This window comes from Dipodomys spectabilis, unplaced genomic scaffold, assembly GCF_019054845.1.
Source record: "Dipodomys spectabilis isolate Male_0828 unplaced genomic scaffold, ASM1905484v1 ptg000003l, whole genome shotgun sequence".
In the NCBI taxonomy this organism is placed as follows: domain Eukaryota; kingdom Metazoa; phylum Chordata; class Mammalia; order Rodentia; family Heteromyidae; genus Dipodomys; species Dipodomys spectabilis.
This window is the reverse complement of record NW_024870680.1, coordinates 4,461,682-4,488,595: the sequence shown is the minus strand read 5'-3', so window position 1 is coordinate 4,488,595 and position 26,914 is coordinate 4,461,682. Positions and strand designations below refer to the sequence as shown.

The window sequence follows — 26,914 nt, the reverse complement described above, 5'->3', positions numbered from 1 at the left end:
CTGCTTTTTGGCAAATATACCAAAGACTCTTCTACCTCAGGGCATTTATACTTGCTACTCTGCCAAAATATTTTCCCTTCAGTGATCCATAGAGATTGCTCCTCCACTCATATATCTGGCTCAGATATCACATTAGAAGCAATGCAAACTTCAAGTGCACTTTCTTAAAAGAAATGAGAATCACAATTAGACAATAATAAATGGAGGATATTTCTTACCTAAGAAAATTAGAAATACAAAACTTAAGGGAGCTGAGTAAGATCCTCTAGTGACCATATTACACCAACTTAAACATCTATTCACAGACACACCAACTTGAGCAGCTATTCACACACCAAACTACTTTCATAAGAGCTAAGGAAAACAAGTGAGAGACCTGTCTGTATTTAGTATAACAAAACAAAGTGATATTTTGAAGGAAAGGTTTGTCTGAGGCATGCCCCCCCCAATTCTAAGCAGCCCAGTATAAAAAGAGATACCTCCTATTTGTGGGAGGGAGAAAGAATTAAGTCCAGCTCTTAGACTTGAAACATAGTACCAAAGCTACCTCAAAACCCTGTTCTGGGCAAAGCTCCACATACCCACACCAGGCCAATACCCATAGATTATATGCCGCAATACTCCCCTCTTGCTTACAGCAACAAGGTGAAGCCAAGACTCCACCTGCTGGAGACCAGGACTGGAAAGCTAAGCAGAAGGCTTTGTCTCCCAGCTCAATATCAGGCCCACTGATGTGAGACTCAGCATGGTATAGAAACTCTTAAAGGGCCTGTAGGGACATGTGCATGAGTGGCATAGATTCAAGTTTCTGCCCACAGAATTTCCAGCCTTGGAGTGAGCTTAGTATATGTGCACACGTACCCTCCACCAGCACTACTCAGGTACCTGTGGTTGTTGGGTTTAACCTCAATCCTGGTGATCAAGAGACTGTCTCTACCTTCAGTCTTTCAGTCTGTTACAGAGGTTTCTGTGGTTACAGGGCTCTAGAACCTTCCTAACACAAGAACACTGGCCTGCATTATGACTAGCTGCAGTACGGGCCCTGATATGCTCCAAAAATATATAGATCCTTGAGACTATGAGACTCAATATAACCCTGTTGAATGTCCACCTCAATGGCCAAAGGACTGTTTTCACCATCACTACCCCAACTTCAGGCAGCATATGACATTGCTCTGGAACTCAGTTTCAAGTTGGTGAAGCCTAATATTGGACCTCACAACCACTACTGGCTTGCCTATGGATGGAAGTTCTAGAACAACTCCATTGCCAAGAGAAGACATCTATACTGGACTTCTATTCTAGCTAGCATTACCTGTACCTGGATGCAGTGCTCTTGAACCATGAGTCTGCTCAGCAATAGGCAGCTTATAGCATCAGTGTTGGTCTTGGTCATATAGCAGTGTTGTTGGTCATAGTGGATTGTGGGCTCAGGAAATGACACAGTTGGTGTCTAAAGGTATGACATGGAAGCCATGGGTTGGTCTATACATGCCCATCAGCTAGTAACTATTATAGGTCCAAGGAGATGCTGATGAGGACACAGTACTCTTTTAAGTTACTCTCTTCTTTCTAAGCCAACAGTGTATTTAGGAAAAATAGACAAAATCTCTTAGTTAAACTAAGAAAAGAAGAGAGACTTTAATAAATGAAATCAGAAATGAAAAAGACAATACAACTAACTGGAGAAATATGAAAATATTATTCAAAATTATGAACAATTATGGCTAACAAATTTGATAATCTGGAAGAAATGAACAAATTCCTTGACACATAATTTGCTCAGGTTGACTGAAGAAATAGAGAATCTTGATAAATAAGTAATGAAACTAAATCAGTAATGACAAGTTTCCTATCAAAGAAAAGCCCAAGACCATATGGTTTTGCTGCTGAATTTTGCCAAACATTTAAAGAAAATCATAAATTATTCTCCAATAAACACAAGAGAATGACATTATTTGAAACACATTCTATAAGATCAGTATCTTGATACCAAAACTAGAGGAGGACAAAAAAAGAAAGAAAAATATCTTTGATAAACATAAATGTAAAATCTTCAACAAAATACTAGCAAAATCCAATAGCATAGAACAGATTATTCATGATGAAAGTTGTGGCTCAAGTAGACACTTGCTTAGCAAGTACAAGGCTCCATGGTCAAGCCTTAACACTGTAAAGAGAGAGAGAGAGAGAAGCCATATTTGCCATGACCAAGTAGAATTGAAGGGATGATTCAAAATATGAAAATCAATAAAATTAAGGATAAAACCCAGAAAAGACTTTTGATAAACTTTAATATCCAGCTGGACATCAAAATAGCTACTCAAGTGGCTGAAATCCAGAAGATAGCAATTCAAAGCCAGCCCAGGTATAGAAGTCCAGAAAATGCCATTTCCAAAGTACTCAACAAAAGGTGAAGCCTAAGGCATGTCTCAACTGAGCAAGTAAGCCAAGGAAACTTAAAACCTGGGATCAACAAACCCTAGTACTGGCAAAAATAAATAAATAAATTCAACTTTCCTCATGATAAAAAAAATGGGATCACATAAGAGGAAGAAAATATAAAGTATCCATGTGACAAGGGGTTGAGATCTAGAACATATAAAGAACTCCAAGAATTTAATCTCAAAATAATAACCCAATTTTAAAATAGGCAATGATGATCTAAATAAACACTTTCAAAGGATGACATTCAAATAGTCAATAGGTATATATATATAAAGTTATCAAAATAACTAGTCATCACCGGGCACTGGTGGCTCATGCCTATAATCCTAGCTAGTCAGGAGGCTGAGATCTGAGGATTGGGGTTCAAAGCCAGACCAGGCCGGAAAAGTCCGTGAGACTCTTATCATCAATAAACCACCAGAAAAACCAGAAGTGGCACTGTGGCTCAAGTGGTAGGGCACTTGCCTTGAGCAGAAATGCTGAGGGACAGCGCCCAGGCCCAGAGTTCAAGCCCCATGACCATGACCGACAAAAAAAAAAAAAAAAAATCACTAGTCATCAAGGAGACACAAATCAAAATCACTACATATGAACTAGCTCAAAGACTAAAAGAAAATGAGGGATGGTAAGGATGTAAGAAAATGGACACATTATCTTGCCCATGTATGGTATTTTCATAATAAAAAAATTTTTTAAAAAAGAAAGAAAATGGACCCTCGTCCATTGTTAGTAGAGATTCTTTTCTCCTTGGACTCTTCCCATTACAACTTTAAATCTTTTTTCTTCCATGGCATTTTGTAGGTATTTTAGTCTCTTATTCTTATAAAGGGAAAATTCCATAATCATATTTGCAATATAATTTTCTAAATGATGGATTTTTATTCATTCATTCATTTATATATTAAGTAGCTATCCAAAGAAAGTAGCATACTGATTGAAAACAGATATTCTTTAAATCAGCACATACCTCTCAACTCAGTATAAGCAAAATCTGACACATCAGATAAAATGATAGACATAAGAAAAAATGGTCAGTTAAAAAGAAAGTTTGTTTTAGAGAACTTTCTTAGAAAACCAGCATCTAGTGATGTAACTGTTTCTGCTATTTTATGTTTCTTTTTATTTTTGATGATAACTAGCACCTGGCATCAATTCCATTACACCCTTCAACTCCATCTACTTACATTTTTATTTCTGGCTAATGAGTTTGAGCCTGAGGGTAATGTAAACTTAAACTATGCAACTATCATAAATGAACAAAAAAGGCAAGGAAAAAGGATCTGTCATATGCCATAAGTTGAATAAAGTAGAAAGTTTAGAAAAATATTCAAGCAAGTCAGTATTAATATTTCAATTGATGTTCAACCAACCAGGTATAAGTGCAAACTTTTTCACCTGAATTACAGATAAAATAGCCTCAAATTTTATATTTTTAAGTGAAATACTTTCATTGGTTTCTGAGCCCATTAGGGAAAAAAAGAGAGAAAAGAAACTAAATTTGGGTTACCTGAGAGAGGGCAAGCACTGGGAAGGGTGAAGGGATACTAAAATAGACATTTTAGCCTAAAATATGCAACCAAAGGATATAGTAAATGTTACATAATTGTAGGCAATCATGTGTCCTGTTGATTAAGGCTCAACTCTATTGTATTTGGTTAAGAATAGCATTGCCAGAAGTTATAAATAATTTTGGACAGGTACTTTAAATTTATATAGTGCTAACAAATGAACTTTTAAAAATAAGAATAATACATAATATCATTTTCCACAGCCTTAAAAATTGTAAATTATAGAGTGATATCATTAGTAAAGATCAAAATAAGATCAAAATATAATAGAGGAAAAAGTAAATTTAATATGCAAATACACTTTGGAAAGCAAAGTATTTATAATAAAATTCCTTTGAATAAATGTATTCAATACATTTACAGTTTAGAGAGACATTTGCATGCATTGTTATCTGATTTCCACCACTGAAAAGTTGATATACTTATTTCACATGAAACTGAAATTCATAAATCCAAGTTTACAGACCTACTAAATAACAGATTTCAAGTTTAATCCTAAATGCTTTCAATTCCAATTATAGTATTCTTTCCATAAAAGCACTCTGATTCCTCCAAAAATAGAGTAGCATAATTCTTTGAAAAACAATCTTGAACAATCAGCTGTAAATTGTATAACTAAATTTTAGAATCCGAGGTTAAATGTTAAACTACTAGTTTCACATGTGTTTATTGAAACAAAAATTATATTCAGGGCTGGGAAGGTAGCTCAGTGGCACAGTGCTTGCCTTGCATGCATGAGGCCTTGGGTTTGATTCCTCAGCACCACATAAACAGAAAAAGCCAAAGTGGTGCTGTGGCTCAACAGTGCTCAGGCCCAGAGTTCAGGCCCCATGACCAACAAAATATATATATATATATATATATATATATATATATATGTAAAATATATGTATATATAATCATAATATCTAAAAGTGACCCTACAGTTGTAAGTCTAACAAGTAAGTTCTTTTATTCGTTAATTAATGAGTCAATTTTTTATTTATTGAATACCAGACACTGAGAACTCAATACTAAATGAGAAAGGCAAATCTTCAGAGATTTTAGTTTGAAGATAAAAATACAGAGAATAGTTTAACAAAGTAAAATATTAAAGTAGAGTATAATAAATGCTATCACAAGATGCCAGATATCATAGGAGCAAAGTAAATGGACGGCAGACATAGCAAGTTCAGCCTTACATTCAAGGAGGAATAACACCATGGAAGATGATTAAATGGAGAACATAAACAGTTTCTAGGTTTAGAAAAACTACTTTCTAATTTTAGAAAAATGCCTCATAAAATCTCAAAAGATGAAAGACTTAGGTATTCGTTAAATTTGGTGCATGGGTTGAGAAGTTTCTGTCCATGACCACTTGGCTCTGTTGCTTTGGATGTTGGCAAGGAAGTCCATCATGGCTGCAGCAATTTGGCAGAGGAAACTTGTTCACTTCATGGCCAGGGAGAAGAAGACAGAGAATAAAGAGCCAGGCCCCTATAACTTCTCCAATAACACCCCTCAAATGACTCTTCTGGCACTAGCTCCACATCCTAAAGGTTCTAACACTGAAAAACAAGCCTCCTCTAGCACATAGAATCAAAACCAAAACTGGGAGAGAGCAAGGGAAAGGATGACATTGTTCAAAAAGAAATTACCTAGCTACTTAGGATACTAAGATCTGAGGATCACGATTCAAAGTAACCTGAGGAGACAAATCCTAGAGACTCTTATCTACAATTAGCCAGCAAAAAAGCAAGAAGTGGAGGTACAGCTGGAGTGTAGAGCATCAACCTTGAGCAAAATAAACTAAGGAAAAGTGGGAGTTCAAGACCCAGTATACACACACACACACCAAGATCCAAACTATTACATTGCCCAAGACTACACAATAAGTGATGGGACCAGGGTTCAAATTCTGATCTATATGGTACCAAACTATTATACCATATCAACTGAGTTTCCTGGAAAAGGATCACCATGTTTTTTTTTCTATAGTCCTTAGAAAACAGTTTACCCCTCCCACCAAAAAAAGTTAGCAAATACTTATTGGCCAGGAAAATTCTCCTGTAGAAACAAAAGATAATAGCATAAAATGTTGCATTTATATTACTCCTCTCATATGCGCCAAGATTTCAAATATTCTGTAGAACTGTCCAAGAGTAAAATGGGAAAAATTCAAGGTTTATTAGTAATCAATAGAAAGGATGAAGATAGCAAATTGATAAATAAATATATGCTGAAATGTGAGTTGTTCTAATTTTTAAAAATCTAAAATACAAATAAAGCTTGAAAATTCTAAGTGCTGGAGAAATTGGCTGGCTGGAATTAAAGTAGAGCTTGGAGACTGAGGTCGTTTGGTATACATGAGATGCTTCACAAATTACCTCAGCATCTATGGAAGAAAAATCATGCTACTATTCTGTTTTTGTTGTTGTTGTTTTATAAAAGCACAGTAAAATGGTTTCTATGTGTGACCAGATGTGTTACTGCCATTTCTGAGCAAGGTTCATTGCTCAGAAAATGACAGGAAATCTCACTCCATATCACTAATGGCAGGAGCCTTGACCCTGACCATAACTTAACTCCTCCTCAGAGACCCATCTCAGAATTCTTCTGATGGTAAGCATTTGTATGGCATCTTTCTAGGAACTAACATTTATATGAGCTAGGTATTTTGATTTGATGTTCACAATAGTCCTAAGAAGCATACAAGTACAGTTACATTTTAAGGCAAGAAATTTAAAGCTCAATCTGTTTATTTTCTTTATATTAACTTTTACCAGCTGATGGCAAAAACTGGATTCTAACAGTGGATTCCACTCCACTAAACTATGATGCCCATCCACCTTTGCAAAGAACATCAGACTTCACAGTGAAAAGTGACTTCTGGTCATAATTCTATTAGTAGTTTTGAAAAGAGAATTTCATATATACATATTATTGCATGAGGAAAGTAACATATGGCAACGAGTCAAAAGACAGTAAGCTTTTTTAAAAAAGGAAAGTGAAGTTACATGATTTTAATAAGTGGCATCATCATAAGAAGCCACACAAACTATTTCATATGTAGAATTTTGGTACTTTGAGAAAGTATTTTCTCTCCCTCAATTTTTTCCAATTTTTCCTTTCTTCTCATCCAAGCAGATAACTAGTATGGTACTCTATTGCCTCCAGGGAGGTACATGCCAGGACAAAACAAACAAACAAACAAACTATGACCCCTATACCTTCACAGTAAGTTTGTCACAGAGATGAGAGAGAAATTCTCAAGTAGAGGCAGAGAAAGGGAGACTTTTGTTATCATCATCCTAATCACCCTCACTGAATCTAGAAAGATATACTCAGAAAAAATAAAAGTTTTGGATACCAAGGCTGCAAGAATCTAGCCTCTGTTATCAACATTGCCTGGAAAGGAGAAAGACTAGAAGAAATGGCATCAGAATACATCTAGGCAAACAGATACTTAAGTTCTAGAAAAAGAAGAAAGTAATAACTTGGAATAGCTTGCCAAAGCAGAAAGAACTACCTAGACACAGTAACTCACACTATTGTATATTTCAAAAATCAATGACCAGAGTACACCCCCCATCCCAGATGTGAAAACATAAAAAAGGATTCGAGAGCTAGGCAACAGTGGCCTGTATTTCTAGCTACTCAAGAGACTAAGATCTGAGGATTGTGGTTCAAGGCTAGCCATGAGCAAAAATATCTAAGGGACATCTTGTCCCTGAGTTCAGGCCCCAGTATTAGCACACATGTGCATTCACACACACACACACACATACACACACACACACACACACACACACACAATTAGAAGACTTACTTTATGTACTATTCAGTAGCTAAGAGTCAAAAATAAGTTGAAATTTTAGAAAATAAATGGATTATTTTTATATACCTACATTTATAGATAACATGTCCAGCTTAATGATTACCTAGTAGCGTAGGTATCTGCCTACTAGTCTAGATTTTCTCAACCATAACATTAATAATCATGATCATCCATCATGTCATTGATGATGGTAGTGGCAGTAGTGATACAGAATGTGATGTTATCATTCAAAGTAATAATAATAATAGTAATAATAATAATCTGAAACAGTTTTTGGTCATGTCTACAATGACTGGTAAACCCCTGCCAGTCATCTTTTACATCTTATTTTAAATATCACATCTTTCCAGGTGGGCTTAAGTCTTCCTCATCTGGTTCCTTGACCCATTATGTTAACTTCACTACACAAAATTAAAATTTTCTACTTCTATATCTGTTTTCCTAACATATTTCAAGAATCACAATAGCCAAGACAAGCACCATTGGAAAATATCTGCAATCCTCCTCCCTGCTCAGGAGGCTGAGATCCAGAGAAAAATCCACAAAACTCTCATCTCCAATTAACCAGCACATATGCTGGACTGAAGACATGACTTAACTGTTACGGCACTAATTCTAAGCAAGCAAGCTGGGAGAAAGCATGAAACCATGAGTTAAAACTCTAGTATCTCCAAAAAGAAAAGTGAAAAATGATCACCATGGCCAAAATAATATATTTGTCCCTGAAAACTATGCATCTGACGTGTGCTGGTATATGGAAGACACTCAATAAATCCTAATGAAATGGATACATGATTGAATACATAGGAGCAAAGCTATTACCTTACATACAGCAATTTTACAATAATTTTACCTTGCTTATTAGGGAATTTTAATAGAACAGAATCTATTAACCTCATCACAAGTCTTACTAAACTTTTAATGATAAATATGTCATAACTCTCCAAAATAACAACCCCACACCACAACAGAAGACTTAATGTCTTATTCTAACATACCTAAGGCCTGAGCAGCTAGCAAGAAACAGAATATAAAACTTTTTCCATAACCTTTGAATGTTAAATTTAATAATTTGTTTTCAAAGGATCTTTTTGCCTTATAATACACTGTTCCTCTTGACCTTAAAGTCTAAAACAAATGGGTTGTTACGGGAACTGTTTCATAATGGAAGAAATTTGGCCATAATTCTCAAAATAACTTTGAAACACTTACTAAAAATTGAACTCATGGAGAAAGCTTACTAAGTTGGAATTCAGAATGACTGACTGGACAGAAGAGACTGGGTAAAACTCATGATCCTTTGCTGACGAAGTAACCTACATTAAAGATACACAGACCTTGTGTCTTGACCGCTACAAATTCATGGTAAAGGACATGATTCCTATCATGTAAAAGACAGATTTCCTCCCCTCAGTTAAAAATATATATATATATTTCAATTTTAAGTGTAAAATATTTTATAATAGCTGATATGGTAATAATAAATATTAAGAAATAAGAGCACAAAAACAAAATTATAACTAACACAGAATATTGTTCCTATAGTTTATCAAATATATAATAGAAAAGAATTTATTGACAAAGACATGACTGAGTTCCTTAATATATTTTTAAAATACAATATTTATGTATAATCTTCTCACTAATTTTTTTTTGGGGGGTCTGGTCTTGGGGACTGAACTCTGGGCCTGGGCACTGTCCCTCAGCTCTTCAGCTCAAGGCTAGCGCTCTAACACTTGAGCCACAGCACCACTTCCGGCTTTTTTTCTTCTTTGCTTATGTGGTGCTGAGGAATGGAACCCAGGGCCTCATGCATGCAAGGCAAGCGCTCTACCACTGAGCCACCTTCCCAGCCCCTAACTAAATTTTTTTATCCTAAGAAAGCTGTAACAGGCCTCAAGGAGAGATCAAATATTTTGTTAAATGGAGTACTTTTAGCAGTTGCCCCTAAACCTAGCATACCATATCTTATAGTATCAAGTCTTTAACATATTATCCATTTGCAATTTTCTCCATATATTACATGTGAAAAATAAAATGAAATTTTACCTTTGTATCTATTAGTTGATTCATAACCTACTCCTAATCGGTAATTGAATACAAATTTTTTTCTCTACCCAGAATACCCTAAATATCTCCTAGATGATAAGTATATTCTAAAATCACAAATTCATGACTTATTCCCAATAACTCTTTCAACCAACTCTTGGAGGGAACTTAAAATAATTTGGCAAATTATTTGTTTCACTTTGAATTACAGAAATTGAGTGTCTTTAGTCATGACTATTTCCAGTCCTCCCATGAAAAAATTCCAAGACTCAACTCTTTTGAGTTTCATTAACTGTATGGAACAAAAAAAGCATCTAGATATAGCACTGGTATGGAAAATATGAAGCTTTACCACAACTTAGGAAAAATCTATACCAAAGGAAAACAGACAATCAGGACTAACTACATTCAAGTATGTATTTTCCCATATGTTAATTCAAAAAACACAATTTAAACTTAAGAAAAGTCAGAAATAGAAGCTGGGAAAAGTGGCCCAGCCTCTAATCCCTAGGTACTGAAGAAGCTAGGATTGAAAGGTTTGAGGCCAGCCAAGACAGAAAGTGTGCAAGACTCCCATCTCAACAGAAAAGGCTGAATGTGGTAGTAGATACCTGTCATTCCAGCTATGTAAACTGAAGGATTTTTGATCTGGGTCTGCCAACAAAAAAGACAAGACAAGATCCTATTCTAAAATAGTGGGGGAAAGGTCTAGGGGCATGACTCAAGTGGTAGAGCACCTAGCAAGTGTGATGTCCTGAGTCTAAATCTCAGTACCAGCAAAGAAGGGGGGGGGGGAGGAGGAGGAGGAGGAGGAGGAGGAGGAGGAGGAAGAGCTAGAGATACAAAGTATACACAGATAAGTATCAAATGTGAATTAGTGATATACTACTAAAAAAAGTTAACCCACAAACAGCTGGAATCAAATAATGAAGAAATTTAAAATAAGAAAAAATAAGAATAATAATTCTAGGCTGGGAAGTTGGCTCAGTGGTAGAGTGCTTGCCTCACATGCATGAGGCCCTGGGTTCAATTCCTCAGCACCACATAAGCAGAAAAAAAAAGCCGGAAGTGGCGCTGTGGCTCAAGTGGTAGAGCGCTAGCCTTGAGCTGAAGAGCTGAGGGACAGCGCCCAGGCCCAGAGTTCAGGTCCCACGACCGGACCCCCCCCAAAAAAAGAATAATAATTCTAATGTCCCTTTCCCAGAGAGGAAAAAATAACATAATTATAACAGAAATTATACTTTCATGAAATATACAGCCAATCAAAAGGAAAGAGGTAAAAAAACATGGTGAGTCTAGGAAACAAGCATGATTTCAAGGATGGTCATAAAATATATAACAGTACTGTTTTACTATAATAAATATACAAGTGCTAGGCATGGTGATGTATACTTACCTATAAGCAGGAGATATATGTAGAAGAATCACAGTTCAAAAAAAAAACTTAGCATGACTACATCTCAACAAACAAGCCAGGTGTGTAGTAGTACAAAGTGTAATCCCAGTGGAAGGCAGAGGTAAAAGAATCACAGGTTAATGTCAGCCTGTCCAAAAAGCTGAGCCCAACCTAACAATAGCTAATAAAACAAAATAAAAAGTTGGGTAGAGCACCTCCCTACCAAGTGCAAGGTCTTCAGTTTAAATACCCCGTGACATCAAAAAAAAATCTAAATATATAGAATTTTCCAGCTTCCTTTTGAAAGATATAGTGTTAAAATATGTGAATATAAAATAATAGTATTTAGGGCTGGGAAGGTAGCTCAGTGGTAGAGCGCTTGCCTTGCATGCCTGAGGCCCTGGGTTCGATTCCTCAGCACCACATAAGCAAAAAGAAAAAGCCGGAAGTGGCACTGTGGCTCAAGTGGTAGAGCGCTAGCCTTAACTGAAGAGCTGAGGGACAGTGCTCAGACCCAGAGTTCAGGCCCCACGACCGGACCCAAAAACAAATAAAAAAATAAAAATAAATAATAGTATTTAGCTTTCAGGACCAGATAAAAATCTGCTTATGCTTGCTCTATTAATCACTGAAAACAGCTGCAAAAAGAAAAAAAGCATTCAAAGGAAAGGAGTCATATAAGTGAAAAATATCAGAATTCTATACAAGTTTTAAAGACGCTTAGAAAATAATGGAAATATTTTCCAAAAACACAGAAATGAAATAAGCATGTCTCAAAGCATTAGAAGCAATGTCTTCTTTCACATATTTAATAACAATAAGGGAAATAAAGAACCTATTCAAAAGGACACTTTATTTTACTAAAAAATCTATTAAGCATATTTTATTCTTAGATTAGCAAGTTTCTGCTAAAAACACAGGGAAGAAATACAAGTTACAATAACTTTTTCTTCTTACATTAGCTCAGCATATCAATCCTATTACTTCAATTTAAGAAAGCTTATTCAGGGGTACTACAGACACCACTACAATTTTGTGACACAACAAAGAATGCTAATATAACCTATCTTCGATTAGTACTAAATGTTCATGTTAAAAATATGTGAAAAATTATTCTAAGGGCTCAGTTGGAAATAAACCAAATTACTTCTAATAAATATTAGAATCCCACATTTAAAATAAACTACAGAGAAAAATTCTCTCGAGAAAAATGGAAGAATCTGTTGATTAAACTGAGATTTATAAAGATGTGAACAGACCAGGTAAAAGAAAAATAATGTCATTAAGTAAAAGAGCAAGCTTGAGTAAATCAGTGGCAGCTTCTCCAAGAGACTCAAGAATAGGACCTACAGCTGGCACTGGTGGATCATGCTTATAATCCAGGCTCTCCAGGAGACTTGTGAGCCAAAGGATCTTGATTCAAAGTCATCCCAGACAGAAAAACCCAAGATACTCCATCTTCAAAATGACCAGCAAAAAAATTAGTCTGGAGGCATGGTTCAACTGTTACAGCACCAGCCTAGCAAGCAAGCCAAGCTCAAAAAACACTGAGTTCAAACCCCAGTACCCAGCAGAAAAGAAAAGAAAAAAAGAATAGCACCTAGAAATGGGCTCAATGATATTTTACACCCATTCCCATCCTCCACCATGGCTGTATGTTGTCAAGGAAAAAATGGTCTCTTTACGTGGGCAACAATATAAAAAAATTAAATTATGTCATATGCATATATCATATATTGATAAGATCATTTTCAATAATGAACACATACTTGGCCACATGGAGATCACCATTACTTAAAATCACACTAAGACTAGCTCCATCAGTAACTACCTCATGTGACAATAAAGACAGAAAGATTCAAAATGAAGGCAGTCAGTCCTAGCCTGCAAAATAACCCTAAGCGAAACTCTAAAATATTTGTCTTCTTATACTGAAGAAACAGTGAAGATTAGCCAACTAAAAAGATACAATGCATACATAAAAACATATTTGGCTAGTTATCTATACTCAAAACTCATATCTTTTTATTAATTTGAAGTAGTTGTGCAAAAAAGTTGCCATTTAACAAAACAGTTTATGAATACAATACATCTTGATCGATGTTAACCCTTCAACATTCTCACCCATCCCACCCAACCTGCCCCTTCCTTCACTTTCCTTAATGTTATAGGATACGCATTGAATTTTTCTTAGTATTCTCCCCCTCTTCTCCTTTTCATTTATCTACCTCTTTCCACGTGACCTCACCCCACTCCTTTCAAGTATCTACTTTCTAATGTTTCTTTTGTTGAATTCAGACTTTGTCTAAGGAAATACACTATTTGAGTTCTTCCTTGAATTGACCATATTTCAGTTAATACATGTGTATACAATTGCATACCACCTAATACATTTACTTATTAGCTTGTAAGCTAATTCTATCTTCTACATATAAGAGAAAATATTCAACCTTTGTCTCTCTAGGCCTGACTTACATATCATACCTTAATATTAACAGTTTTTAAATTAAAAATAAAATATATTATTTCCCTAAATTGGTTTACTAAATGAACTACATAATGTATATACAATAGTACAGTGTAAATAAATACTCATTTTGCTAGGTAGAATTTGCTGATTTCTTCTAATGTTTTAATCTATTATGTCAATCCATTCTTAAGAAAGAAGAAAGGGAAAGAGAAAGGAGAATAAGAGAAGGAAAGAGATTAAAATCTCTATAATACTTTCTCATGAAGTATTAATTTTCAATAATTTTTCAGCAATTTCTATCAGTTCTCTTAAACATGATAAATTTTTTTAAATGCAGCCAATTGGTTTGAGAACCCTTAAGTTCACTCTCTCTTAAGTTCACTCTTAGTTAAGTTATACATACATATCAATTGTGCTTCCCCCTCTTCCTTCTCACAACCTTTATATTCCCTTTCTCTCTCCTCTTTTCCTTTTTACCTTTCTCACTCTTTCCCCCACCTGCCTTCCTCCAAGTATGTTTAATTATTATTTCAAGTTAATAAGGTAATCCAAAGAACTATCTAGAGAAATGGTAACAATGATAAAGACACACATTAACCAAACAAATCAAGAAAACATTTATTGGCTATAGTCCAAATTCATCCCAATAAGCTAATTGTGTCAGATCTGGACATGTGTGGCTCTAAAATCTCAAAGGAAGTTTACTTCTCTTGATAGTATTATGGGAAATAGTGAGGAAAGGAACAATTCTCAAACTTAAACCTAACTGTGCAAAAAATACATTGCTAGAAGTTTCAAATTTATTCAATATTATTGTCCATCTGTGCAGTTTGGATAAGAGCATCCCAGTGACTATAATTTTCCTCAATGCATCTTCTAAATCCACAAGTGTAAGTGTTGAATTTTCACCTACAAGTTAGGCTTTTCACTTTTAAGTTAGGCTTTACTTTAATATTGTAGGAATTCACATAACTGGATGGACATTTGAATCTATATTAATGCAAAATAGTAGAGTTCAAGGATGTTATAAATTTTGATTCCAGAAACTATCATTAATCTCATCTTCATTATCAGATTTTCAAAATCTAATTTCACTACACTTCTTTCCAACAAAGCAAACCTGGGTATATCTCAGCTACATTAAAGCCCTAAGGTATGATCTATATAATAGATTTTTTTTTATCAATTCCAAGTAATAAAAGTTAATGTAGGGAAGAAAAAAATAAGCACTTGCCTCATTTGGAGAGCTTGCCAATCATGTTATTGAATAATGCATGCATCTCAGAAAACAGAAATGACTAAAGTTTTGCTCTATCCTTAAAGATTTACATAAATCTTAGGTAATTAAACCCAAATATGAATTTTTTATCAAAATATAAATGATAAATTTTATCTGATGAAAACAAAAGTACTTTGATGTCTCTTGTAGTCATGCCACTAGCCCAATAAATATTAAGTCCATAGGAAGAAGGTCCATCATACAAGTTTCTTTTTTAAGACTGTTTAGACCTGTTAAACTTTAACAAGCTAAGAAAACAAGTAAAAGATTCCAAAGCTACAGTAGTGAATCTATCCCTATTACACATAGTGACATAGGCAGCCTGTCTCGTAAAGTCTCAAATATCTACAATTAAGTATTTCATTTTACTATACCAAAATATTATTGAAAAGATATTACAAAACACATTTCCTCCACCCAAGGGGAAAAAATATTTCACTCTCCAAAGGAATACAATGTAAGTTACAAATAACAAAACCAAAGAAAACCATACATTACATAGGAACCTCATAGCCCACCTTTCTTCTTGACTGGCATTCTTGGGTGTTTCCGCTGCCACAGGATTCAATATCTTTTCTCAAGTCTCTGTTTGATGCAGTTGGATTGAGACCAAGTGCCAGGTAACTGTTGCACACTGTTCAGTTTTGATACCCAGGGCTGTGTCTTCTAGTTCAGATAAAGAAAACAATGATGCATTTTTTCCATAGCTAAACTTTTTACACTGCCCATAGAGTTTAGAGAAATATAACTTTGTTTTCCATTTTTATAAAAGGTGAGAGAGTTATCATAACCATAGAAAACAGGACTAACACTCCTCTTCAGACAGCAACACTTTTGGAAGTTCAATGAGCAACTCAATTGGGCACAACCCAAATTTCGACAGCTGTCTCATTACTTTATACATTATCAAATCCAAATATGAACTGGTCGATGACTAAAAAGCCTTGTTTTACAGAAAAAAGTTGAACTCCTCCCACTCCCCTTCACAAAAAATATTTTAAAAAATGTTTGACTCTGGTATCTTCAGAAAGGTGCATGAGTTTGAACAGTTTTCAGGGGGCAGAATACAGGTTGAAAGGCCTCTTTCTATGTAATAGACCAGAAGGTCCAGCTCTCACCCCCTCAATGAAACAGGATCCAGCTTGCTGTCACTTTCGTATTTTTCTTCTGCTCTGTCCAAGCCCCGAAGGCTTGATCCTTAATGCCCCCCTATGATTCTGATCCTCCCATGCATTACCCGAGAGGATTGGAAAGAAGGAAAGCAATCCCTTGGCATGGAGACATTAAAGGGACAGTGCTACTCAGTGGGCACTTGATGCAGGATGAATTGGCGAAGCAGATTTCTTCACACTGGAGTCCTTCACATCACTGCCATCTCTTCACATCCAAGCAGCTTTCTGTCGGCGAGCAAACACACTGAGACCGTGGGAGATCAGAAACCAAACCTTGCCCGAAGGTGTTTTCTCAGAGACGCTGTAGTAGTGTTAGGCATGCAACGCCAAGGCTAGGCAAACGCTCCGAGATTTCCCAAGCGGTAGTGCAACTGTGTGGGGTCCACATCCACCTTTTTCTCTCCGTCTCTCTCCCAACTAACTACCCACCTTCCTCCTGCAGAAAAGGCATTTCTCTGCGCTTGCCCACACCCCAACCTTATCTAGAAGAGCCCTGAAACGTCCTGCTCCCTCCACGCGAGGAAGTGTTTCCTCAGGCAAAGAGAAACAGCAGCACTAGAAATTATATAACTCTCGGAGCTGGCTTCTCTCAGACGTGGTGGAGACCGGAGGGGTCGGGGGTTGCCAGGCTGGGAGACACAGCTGGGCACGGAACGGGCACCACAGCGCGCCAGGCCTCCCCAGCGGCACCCTCCTCCGGCCCCAAGCCCGGGCGGACGAGGGGGGTCTTCTGGGGAAACGGAGGTGGGTGCGGATGTCTACCCCGGCCCTTCCCGCGGGCGACCAGGACAGGGCGCCGGGGGACTCGAGGGCCGGGGAGGGGGGCCGGGAGCGCGGGGGAGTCGAGGGTTTGGGGAGGGGAGGCCGGGCGCGCGGGACTCGTGGGCTGGGGCAGGGAGGCCGGCCAGGGCGGCCCTTCCCGCGCTGGGGCGGCAGGTGGAGGCTCGGAGGCACTTGCGAGCCCAGACAGGCTTCCTTAACACCTGGACACCGAGAGGCCAGCGCCCTCAACCACTGAAAGGGGCCGGCTGCCATGCCCAGCGAACGCAGCGGCCCTGAGGGAAGGAAAGGCGCACAGCCGCGTACCCATGGTTCCAACACCCCCACTTCTCAGCTGGCGAGCCGACCGGGCGGCCTGACAGATGCCCGGAGGGAAGATACGGGGAGTGGAGGGGGCGGGCCCACGGCACGAAAGGGGGCGGGCCCACGGGTGGCTGGGCGCTACCTCGGAGCCAATGAACGGCTGTCATTTCTGGACGACGCGCCCAATCTTAGCCGGGATGGAGGGCGCGGCTTTCAACTGGACAGGGGCGGGCCTGGTTGCTGAGGGCAGTTGCGAGCGGACCGCCAGTCCCACCCCCCTATTCCCCGCCCCCAGCGTTCTGGATCCCCGCCCACCCGCCGGTCACGTGAGGCGTCAAGATGGCGGCGCTCAAGCCCGTGGCCGGGGCTAAAGCGGACGACGCAGGTATGGTTCCGGTGAGAGACGGCGGGCCCGAGGTAGGCGGACAGCCGGGGCGGTCTGGGTTGTGATTTCAAAGTGTTCTGAGACGGTATCACGTGAATTACTTAAACAGAGAGACTCGCTCCGAGCCTCTCCAGGGCAGTTAGGGCCCTAGTTGGCTTGCGAAGAGCAGAGCCTCGTCTTGATTGTCTGCTTTACCCTCTCTTACTTCTAGACTTGGGGCAGGCTTAGTCTTCAGTTGGTAATACCGCCAGGTTCCCATCCCCTCCACCCGCCGCAGATGCTCCTCTTTGAGATGTGCTTCTGATTGACCCTCCTCCAGGGGCCTTCCTCCCGCCAGGTGGGGTTTTCCCGGCCCGCGCCCGCGTCGGGGTTGTAGGGTCACGGTTCCCTGGCCCACACCGACCAGGTGCTCGGTAAAACGTGCAGTAACACATGTGAAATTCAGCGCAGCCGGAAACCATCTACACACCTGCCCACACGGACGGGTGTAAGCACCTCGGAGTCAGTAATGTTAGAGGAAGTACAGATCATAACAAAATGTTTACAGTTCAGTGCCCAGTAAGGTTCTTCTGAGAGCACAGGGTGTCGTTTAGTCCTGGAGAACCTAGCGGGGGGACTACGTTGCGTTCTGTTCCCAAACTGTAAACTAGGAACTTGTGAAAGTTACGTGTCTGTCTGGTTCAGTAAGGGAAGTGTGATGAAGGCAGTTGATTCCTTAACAATGCTTTGCAAAAAGACAGGCACTAAACCTTTTTTTTCTTTTTCTTTTTCTTTTTTTTTTCTATTTTGTCGGTCTTGGGGCTCAACTCTGGGCCTGGGCGCTGTCCCTCAGCTCTTCAGTTCAAGGCGAGTGCTCTACCGCTTAAGCCACAGATCCACTTCGGTTTTCTGATGGTTTATTGGAGATCAGAGTCTCGTGGACTTTCCTGCCCGGGCTGGCTTTCAACCGCGATCCTCAGATCTCAACCTCCTGAATAGCTAGGATTACAGGTGTGAGCCACCGGAGCCCCACTGCACTCAACTTTTTGCTATCTTGTTTTCTTTATTTTCTTTATTTTTTATTTTTTTGGGTCCGGTTGTGGGGCCTGAACTCTGGGTCTGGGCGCTGTCCCTCAGCTCTTCAGCTCAAGGCTAGCACTCTACCACTTGAGCCACAGCGCCACTTCCGGCTTTTTTCTTTTTGCTTATGTGGTGCTGAGGAATCGAACCCAGGGCCTCATGCATGTAAGGCAAGCACTCTACCACTGAGCCATCTTCCCAGCCCCTGTAATCATTAATTTAATATTATTTGACATTTGGTATTTTTTGTCCTGTAATTGTAATCCTGGATGGAGTGAGTGTGTTCTTTGTCCTCTAGGGAACTGAGGGTGTACACTAGATAGGTTACAAAATACTACACCTAGATGTTTTCTTTTCAGAGAGGATTTGAATGAATTGCTAATGGCAGAGAAAATATGTAAGGTTTCTGTTTAATCATGCTTTTGATATCTGCCTGCATAGTACACATAGTACACTACATAGTACACATAGTTAAATAATCTCCCTTAGAAAATCCCCTTTAACTATTCTTGTCACCTCACTTCCACTTTCCACTTGGATGTTAAGGAGAAGCAAAAAAATTTTTAAAAAGTCTACACTTTAAAAATAAAAAATTGCAAGTTGTAAAATATCTTTTGTTCCTCTGTTCTCCCAAATACTTTAGGAAAAACGAACTGGCTTGAGTACAGTAGTGCAGGGAAACTGGCCTATTGTTACTCATTATATATCTTAAAGCTCAGAAGAACACATACCTCCTGTGAGCACATGATCCTCTGTGCTGTCTTTCATTAGAGTTATTTCCTTAATACTCATTAAGCTTAATTCTCATCACAGTGATATTCAAGTGGTGTTCATCAACAACTTCAGAATCCATTGCTGATAACAAAATGCAGATTCTAGGCTTCATTTTGCCTCTGTTAAATCCACAAATCTCAGGGTGCATTTTAAATAAATGTCTCTTACCATACTTTCTCACACTGAAGATTGAGAACCTTTGATACTGTCTTTTATGTTCATTGTGATTAATCTACTCTAATTTCTTGCGTAAGATTTCCTGAACTGACCTTGACTGTAAATATTGCTAAAACTGATATGCGTATGACTTGTGAATAGCCATTGATTTTTTAATTTATTAATTGATTGGAGAATATAGAGTAAAAGAAATAAACTGAATTTTACATCAATCTTGCTCTTATCAATGTAGTAAATAAACATTTGCAACCACAAATTTGGATTCGTAAGAAACATCCATTTCTTGTTTAAATGACAGAACAAAACGTGGGGGGAGGGTATGGGTGTGTGTGTACTAGTGTGTTCTAGTGCCTGGGATTTATTCATTAGCTTTTTCACTCAAGACTAGTGCTCTACCACTGCAGTCATAGTTCTCTTTCCAGCTTTTTGAATATGAGTCTGATGGACTCTGCCAGGGTTGGTTTCGAGTCATGCTCCTCTTAGCTTCCACTCAGCTAGAATTGGAGGTTTGAGCCACTGACACACAGGTTAAACAGCTTTTTAACTTCATAGTAACAGAATGCTAAAAGACTTTTAAAATGTTATTAAAACTTTACAAAAGCCGGGCGCTGGTGGCTCACACCTATAATCCTAGCTACTCAGGAGGCTGAGATCTGAGGATCACAGTTCAAAGCCAGCCAGGGCAGAAAAGTCCATGAGACTCTTATCTCCAATAAACCACTAGAAAACTGGAAGTGGTACTGTGGCTCAAGTGGTAGAGCGCTCACCTTGAGCTGAAGAGCCGCAGGGGCAGTGCCCAAGCCCAGAGTTCAAGGCCCACAACCAACCAAAAAAAAAAAAAAAAACTTTACAAAAACCCAAGGGTCTTACCTAGAGAAAAACAATTCAGAAAGCATCATTTTGAAACTTTTTTGAGGGGAGTCTCATTGTTTGTTTTTTTTAATACAATACAATGTATTGTTCCTCATATTGGCAATTATGTGTAGCTCATACTTGGGACACATGTGCCTCCAACCCTGGAGCCTAGTGCCATGAGTTCAGCCTGAGATAGAGCTATTCCTCACAAAGGCCAGCTTTCACCTCAGACACTGCTGGAAAACTGAATGTATAACTTAATATCAACCAAGGTAGCGATAATTCACTGCCTCTTCCAAGGTAGGAACAGTCTCCATCTAAAGAGAGAACAGATTTTTTTTCCCTGTTCTTTTTTCCCTGTTCTCCTGCTTCCATGAGAGAGGACAAATTGTCAACAAGCAGGTGTTTCCACCCCCTTAGCTGACGAGAGAAAGCAGGTAGGGCCTTGCCCCTGTCTTGGAATAAGAAAGAAAACTATTGAAAACAAAAGCTTAGTGTCTTGGTGGCAAGTCAACCTCTGTTAACATAAGTTTTCTCATCTGTAAAAGCAGAGATGATCATTATCCTGCCAATTGTGTCATCCAGAAAGCCACTATCAGAGGCAGGTGCCAGTGGCTCCTAGCTACTTAGGAGGCTGAGATCTAAGGATCACGGTTCAAAGCCAGCCCAAGCAGAAAGTATGTAAGACTCTTATCTCCAATAACCTACCAGAAAACTGGGAGTGGCGCTGTGGCTCAAGTGGTAGAGCACTAGCCTTGAGCTGAAGAGCTCAGGGACAGCACCCAAACCTAGAGTTCAAACCCCACGACCCGCAAAAAAAAAAAAAAAAAGCCACTGTCTAGCAGATAAGAGTTCAGTAAATGTTTAATGAATCCTTTGCTTAAAATATATTAAAGCATAGAATTTTGTGTTTTCCAGGACACCAAGATAGCAGTATACCCACCTGGTCATCCAACTCCTTCCTTAAGAGATGCAAAACTTAGAAGACCAACAGTCATGGATATCATAGAAAAAAAAATTGAATCACTTAGAAAAGAAAAGTAAGAGGCATACTCAACTTAATTTGCACAAGTTTTGACTGAGAATTATCTAAGAAACTATTAACTCTATTGAGATGGCTATATGAAGAATGCATGTTTAAAGATAAAACAAGAAGAGAGCCAGGAGTAGTCATACCTACAGGTAATTCCAGCTGCTCAAGAGGTAATTAGGAGGATTGTGGGTCATAGCCAGCTAGGCAAAGAGTTAGACTCCAACTCAACCAATTAGCCAGGTATTTTTTTTTCTAAATTCCAAATAATTAGAATAAAACCATTTTTACAGGTATTTGTATTGTACTGAGAAATTATGATTGAAGTCACTTTCAGATTGATTGTTTCAGGTACAGTAGAGTATAGTAAAAAAGGAATACAGATTCCATGGTGTAAGTGTAAGTTCATTACTATTTTGGGTCTAAATTCATAGAACTCAAGAGTAAAGTCAAAGTATAGTTGATCTTAAACTTCAGAACTTTCTGGATTTAAGTATGAGTCAGAATAAGTAAAACTAGATCTACCACATCTTTGGGTAAGGTTTTGTAAATCATGGACATTATTTTAAATGGACTAGCATATTTTGTAGAGAGTATAACCAATTGTAAACAATTTTTTCTAGGTTCAATTAAACAATTCTTAATAACAGGGAAGATTTTCTTGAAGGGAAAAATATCTTACACAATTTGGGTGTAATTAAATATATTTATATTCAGCGGGGTACCAGTGGCTCACGCCTGTAATCCTAGCTACTCAGGAGGCTAAGATCTGAGGATCACAGTTCAAAGCCAGCTCCAGTAGAAAGTCCATGAGACTATTATCTCCAATTAACTACCAGAAAACCGCAAGTGGTGCTATGGCTTAAGCGGTAGAGCGCTCACCTTGAGCCTAAGAGCTCAGGGTCAGCGCCCAAGCCCAGAGTTCAAGCCCCACAACTGAAAAAAAAAAAATTATTTTGTGGCCACAAAAGAATTCTAAGTATTCTGTGGGAGAATCATGTTCTCCCACAGAATGCAACTTCCAAGATGGGTGGGAATTATTTTTTCTTTCTGCTTTTTACTTCCCCATCTTTATCACTTATAAAAGTATCTTTTATGTAGTGAGTGCTCGAGAATTATTTTATAATGAGTAAATATATAATAGCAAGTTACTACTGAAGAAAAGATATATTTGTCCAATTATATTAAACCTAATTTTCTCTGTGCTTGCCCTACTAGGGCCTTAAATATAAATGGAACAATCCTGCTTGGAACAACAGCTAGCATCTCTGGAATATCAGCAAACTTGGTCTTCAGAAGCTGCTTGAAAGTCAATTATGATACTTTGAAGACATATTCATCATTGGCTACGTTTCCATTTTTATCTTCAGTAGTTACTTACAAGTTCCTTGTAACTGATGCTTTGTGTTCAGGTAAACTGAAACTTTTTACATAAAGTGTTTATTTCTCAGGAGGCTGAGATCTGAGGATCGCGGTTCAAAGCCTGGGCAGGAAAGTCTATGAGACTCTTACCTCCACCATAAAACCAGAAGTGATGCTGTGGCTCAAGTGGTAGAACTCTCATCTTGAGCTGAAGAGCTCAGGGTTAGCGCCTATGCCCAGAGTTCAAGCCCCACAACTGACCAAAAAAAAAAAAGTGGTTATGTTCAAGTAACCATTAACTAACATGCTATTGATAATCTCTTATATTTGTATATTTACTCCTTACAAGTATCTTCACATATATTTTTGACAGTTTCAATTATATTAATTTTAATTACTTACAGTAAACTTAAGTTACACAGTACTTCACATATTTTTATATGTGATCCACATTTGATCAGGCAAGGCTAAAAGTATTGTTCTTCTTTCAAAGTTAAACAACCAACACTGGCGCATGTTTAAGTACTGGGAAACAATATAATATACTGAGAAAACAGGTTCTGAGATACTTTGCACACAATTTCAGATCCTACTTCCATCATTGAAGTTCTGTGACATTGGGCAATTCATTTAAACTCTGAGTTTGGATTTTCTTATACACGAATTCGAATTTACAGTACTTACGTCATGATTGTTGAAAATTTAAAGGTGCTCTATGCTAAATGCCTAACACAGTGTCCAGCATATTATGGACTTCTAATGTTATTCCTTGTCTCCTCACCTTACCTTTATTTTCACAAGTAGTTACTGATGGAGCCTCTAGTCCTTGTTCATTCTTCAGGTCCTTGCCTAAACATCCTATCTCCATGGAAACCTTAATTCCCTCATTGTAAATTTCTAGGTACATTCTATTACACTTTACCTCCAAAGCATTGTGCCCACTTACGATTATCTTTTAAATATTTTTCTAATGTCTTTCTAGTAAATTGACTAAGAAGTTTCTTATATGTACTATTCTAGCACTATGACTTACCTGAGCCATAGTAGACAGTACATGTATAAACTGAGAATTGGGTACTCATCTGCTAGTTATTAAATAATTTTTATAAGCATACATAAGTGGTAACTCTCCTTCAGCTAAAGTAAATTGGAAGAATTTTGTTGTTGTTGCTGCTGCTGTTGGTGATGGTGGTCTTGAGTGGTTTATTCGAGATAAGAGTCTCACGGACTTTTCCTGCCTAGACTGGCTTTGAACTGCAATCCTCAGATCTCAGCCTCCTGAGTACCTAGGATTACAGGCTTGAGCCACAGTGCCCAGCTGGAAGAATTTTTTAAAGATGCTTTATGTCTCTTAAGCCATAGACTGAATTTCTAATATTCTTTATATTGTTTCACTGTGATTAAGGATAGTACAAAGAACTTTTGAGACTTTGTGAGGCAATATTACCTTAAGAGTTCTTATCCTGGGCTGGGAAGGTGGCTCAGAGGTAGAGTGCTTGCCTTGCATACCTGAGGCCCTGGGTTCGATTCTTCAGTACCACATAAGCAAAAAGAAAAAAGCCAGAAGTGGTGCTGTGGCTCAAGTGGTAGAGTGCTAGCCTTGAGCTGAAGAGCTGAGGGATAGCGCCCAGACCCAGAGTTCAGGCCCCACGACCGGACCCCCCCACTCCCCCCCCCAAAAAAAAGAGTTCTTATCCTTAATTTTTTTTTCTCACTGAAGCTCTACCACTTTTACCACATCTCTAGTCCTCTTATCCTAAATTTTAGAGGAAAATAAAATTTTCTTTTTCTAGGTAACATAAGCAAGGAAAATTGCGTCCTGAGAAGTTTGCTGGTTAGTATAGTATGTGGTATATTACATCCCAGTGCTTTGGCTTTTTCTAAAAATGGACGACTGGCAGTCAAGTAAGTCTCTGTCCATTCCTTTATTCCTTTCTTTTTTTTCTTTTCTTTTTGTAAGTTAACAAACTTCTTATTCTTTAGGCATTTATACGTTCTAATTGAAACAATAGTTTAGCAAACTTTTTTTTGTACTGTATCTGCATGCTAGATCTATAGTGGAAATTATCATTGTAGGAGAAATGAATTAACTTTTGATAGACTTGGCATCCAGAAGACATGGTTAATTCTTCTTCACTTTTAGGTACCATACTGTTCCACTGCCACCAAAAGGAAGAGTTTTACTTCACTGGGTGCTTCTTTGTCAAACAGAAATTAAACTAATGGTAATTCCTCTGATCTTTCAGACATGTTTTGGACTAGTTAATGGTCTACGACATTATACAATATATGAAAGCACACTTAAAAACTATATGTAAAGATTAACCAAACAATGGATGGAGGCTAACTCAGTAGACTGATTTTTTTTTTCATGATGAAGACATAGCCATTGCTGAAAAAATGAAAAGTAATTCCTGTTTCTGTTCTGTTTGTATGGTATATGTCAGATACTTGATAAATACATAATAATTGAATAAATGTTATTATAAAACATATGTGTTTCATTTTCCCCTCCTAATAGCTTTTTTCCTTAGGTCACACTGCCTCTCCATTTCTAGTTTTTCTAAAATTCTCAATCTTTAATATCAAAATGTTTACACTGAAAAGAATATGGCTTTCTAGGAGTACTTTATTTCCCATATAACACAAAAGCTAAGTAATGCCCTCAGGGGTAAAAAATGTCCAGATAAATGTGGTCTCACTCAGCACTTTCCCCTTCTTCTCAAGAATTATATACTGCTGGTTGAGATCATAGCATGGTGGTAGTTGCTTACCTGCCACGCATAAGGCTCTAGGTTGGGTCCCCAGTAGTGCTAAAAAAAAAAGAAAAGAAAAACAAAAAATTTACATTCTTCTCTTCCTGGTGACTTGAAAAAAAAGTATCAATTATACAGGACCCTAGGCATTGACACATAGGGAAACCAAAGAAGGATACTTTTAGAGGAGAAACACAAAGGTGTAATGGCTCTGTGCGTCTGATCATATAAAGTAATATTTATCAAGATGAGCCCCAGGAAGTAGAAAAACATCATTAGTTTGTCCAGTTTATCATCATAATTGACAACAGAATCTATCATCTCCAGCAGTTGCAAGTCTTTATTTTCTGAGTATTTTTTTAAAAATATGAAATATTTCTTGACTGTGGTAGTAGTGTAGGTAGTAACAAGTAGTCACATTCCATTTTCTCTGATTTGGATTAGCTGTGTGCCAATATTTTTTGCTAGAAAAAATATTTTTTTGCTAAGAAGCTGCAATTACCTCTTTCTTAGTTTTTCAAACATTTACAAAATCAAAAAATGCAATCATTTTTAATAACAAAAAATAGGATATGACAAATTGGGTTTTTCTGTTTTGTTTTTTTCTGGTGTAAGTAGATTGTTTCTCTAGTGCATTACAGATTCTTAATTTATAGCTATATTCTATCTCTTTCTGTGAACAACCCAAAGTTCAGCTACATTGTTTGAAATAACATATTCCCAACATATGGAGGATAACTTGGAAGGAGGACACAAGTAGGATCTGTGAGATTGAAAGTTCACTTCCAGTCAGGTACTGGTGAATCACACCTGTAATCCTAACTACTCAGGAGCCTGAGTTCTGAGGATCACAGTTCAAAGCCAGTCCCAGCAGAAAAGTCCCTGTGACTCTTAATCTCCAATTAACCACCAGAAAACCGGAAGTGGCACTGCTACTCAACGTGGTAGAGCTCTAGCCTTGGGCAAAAAGAGCTTAGGAACAGTACCTGATCAAGAGATCACACACACATGTTCTGGTACTGTGAGTTGAACTCAGGGTCGAGGCTCTGTCCCTTAGCTTCTCACTCAAAGCTAGTGCTGCCACTTGAGCCAAAGCTCCACTTCTAGCTTGTTGGTGATTAAGTGGACCTAAGAGTCTCATAAACTTCCTGCCCAAGCTGGCTGTGAACTTCAGATCTTAGCCTCCTGAGTAACTAGGACTATAGGCATGAGCCTCTGGCACAGTACTAATCTT

At 38.1% G+C, this 26,914-nt stretch overlaps 2 protein-coding genes across 2 annotated transcripts in view; one reads left to right on the top strand and one right to left on the bottom strand.

Annotated features, from left to right (window-relative positions):
- Dlg2 (discs large MAGUK scaffold protein 2) overlaps positions 1 to 15,875 on the bottom strand; it is a 2,085,086-nt gene extending 2,069,211 nt beyond the window's left edge. The window contains exons 1-2 of the mRNA XM_042686455.1: positions 15,819 to 15,875; positions 15,546 to 15,693 (exon numbers count right to left, since the gene is read on the bottom strand). Coding sequence (XP_042542389.1) covers positions 15,546 to 15,564 — 19 coding nt within the window. The 5' untranslated portion in view covers positions 15,565 to 15,693; positions 15,819 to 15,875. The remainder of the gene's footprint in view (positions 1 to 15,545; positions 15,694 to 15,818) is intronic.
- A 1,707-nt stretch (positions 15,876 to 17,582) lies between these two features.
- Tmem126b (transmembrane protein 126B) lies at positions 17,583 to 25,417 on the top strand. The gene is made up of 5 exons (XM_042690414.1): positions 17,583 to 17,699; positions 21,451 to 21,572; positions 22,781 to 22,974; positions 24,718 to 24,829; positions 25,068 to 25,417. The coding sequence occupies exons 1-5, from the start codon at positions 17,622 to 17,624 to the stop codon at positions 25,240 to 25,242; spliced, it is 681 nt and encodes a 226-aa protein (XP_042546348.1). The 5' UTR covers positions 17,583 to 17,621; the 3' UTR covers positions 25,243 to 25,417.
- Positions 25,418 to 26,914: the final 1,497 nt, after the last annotated feature.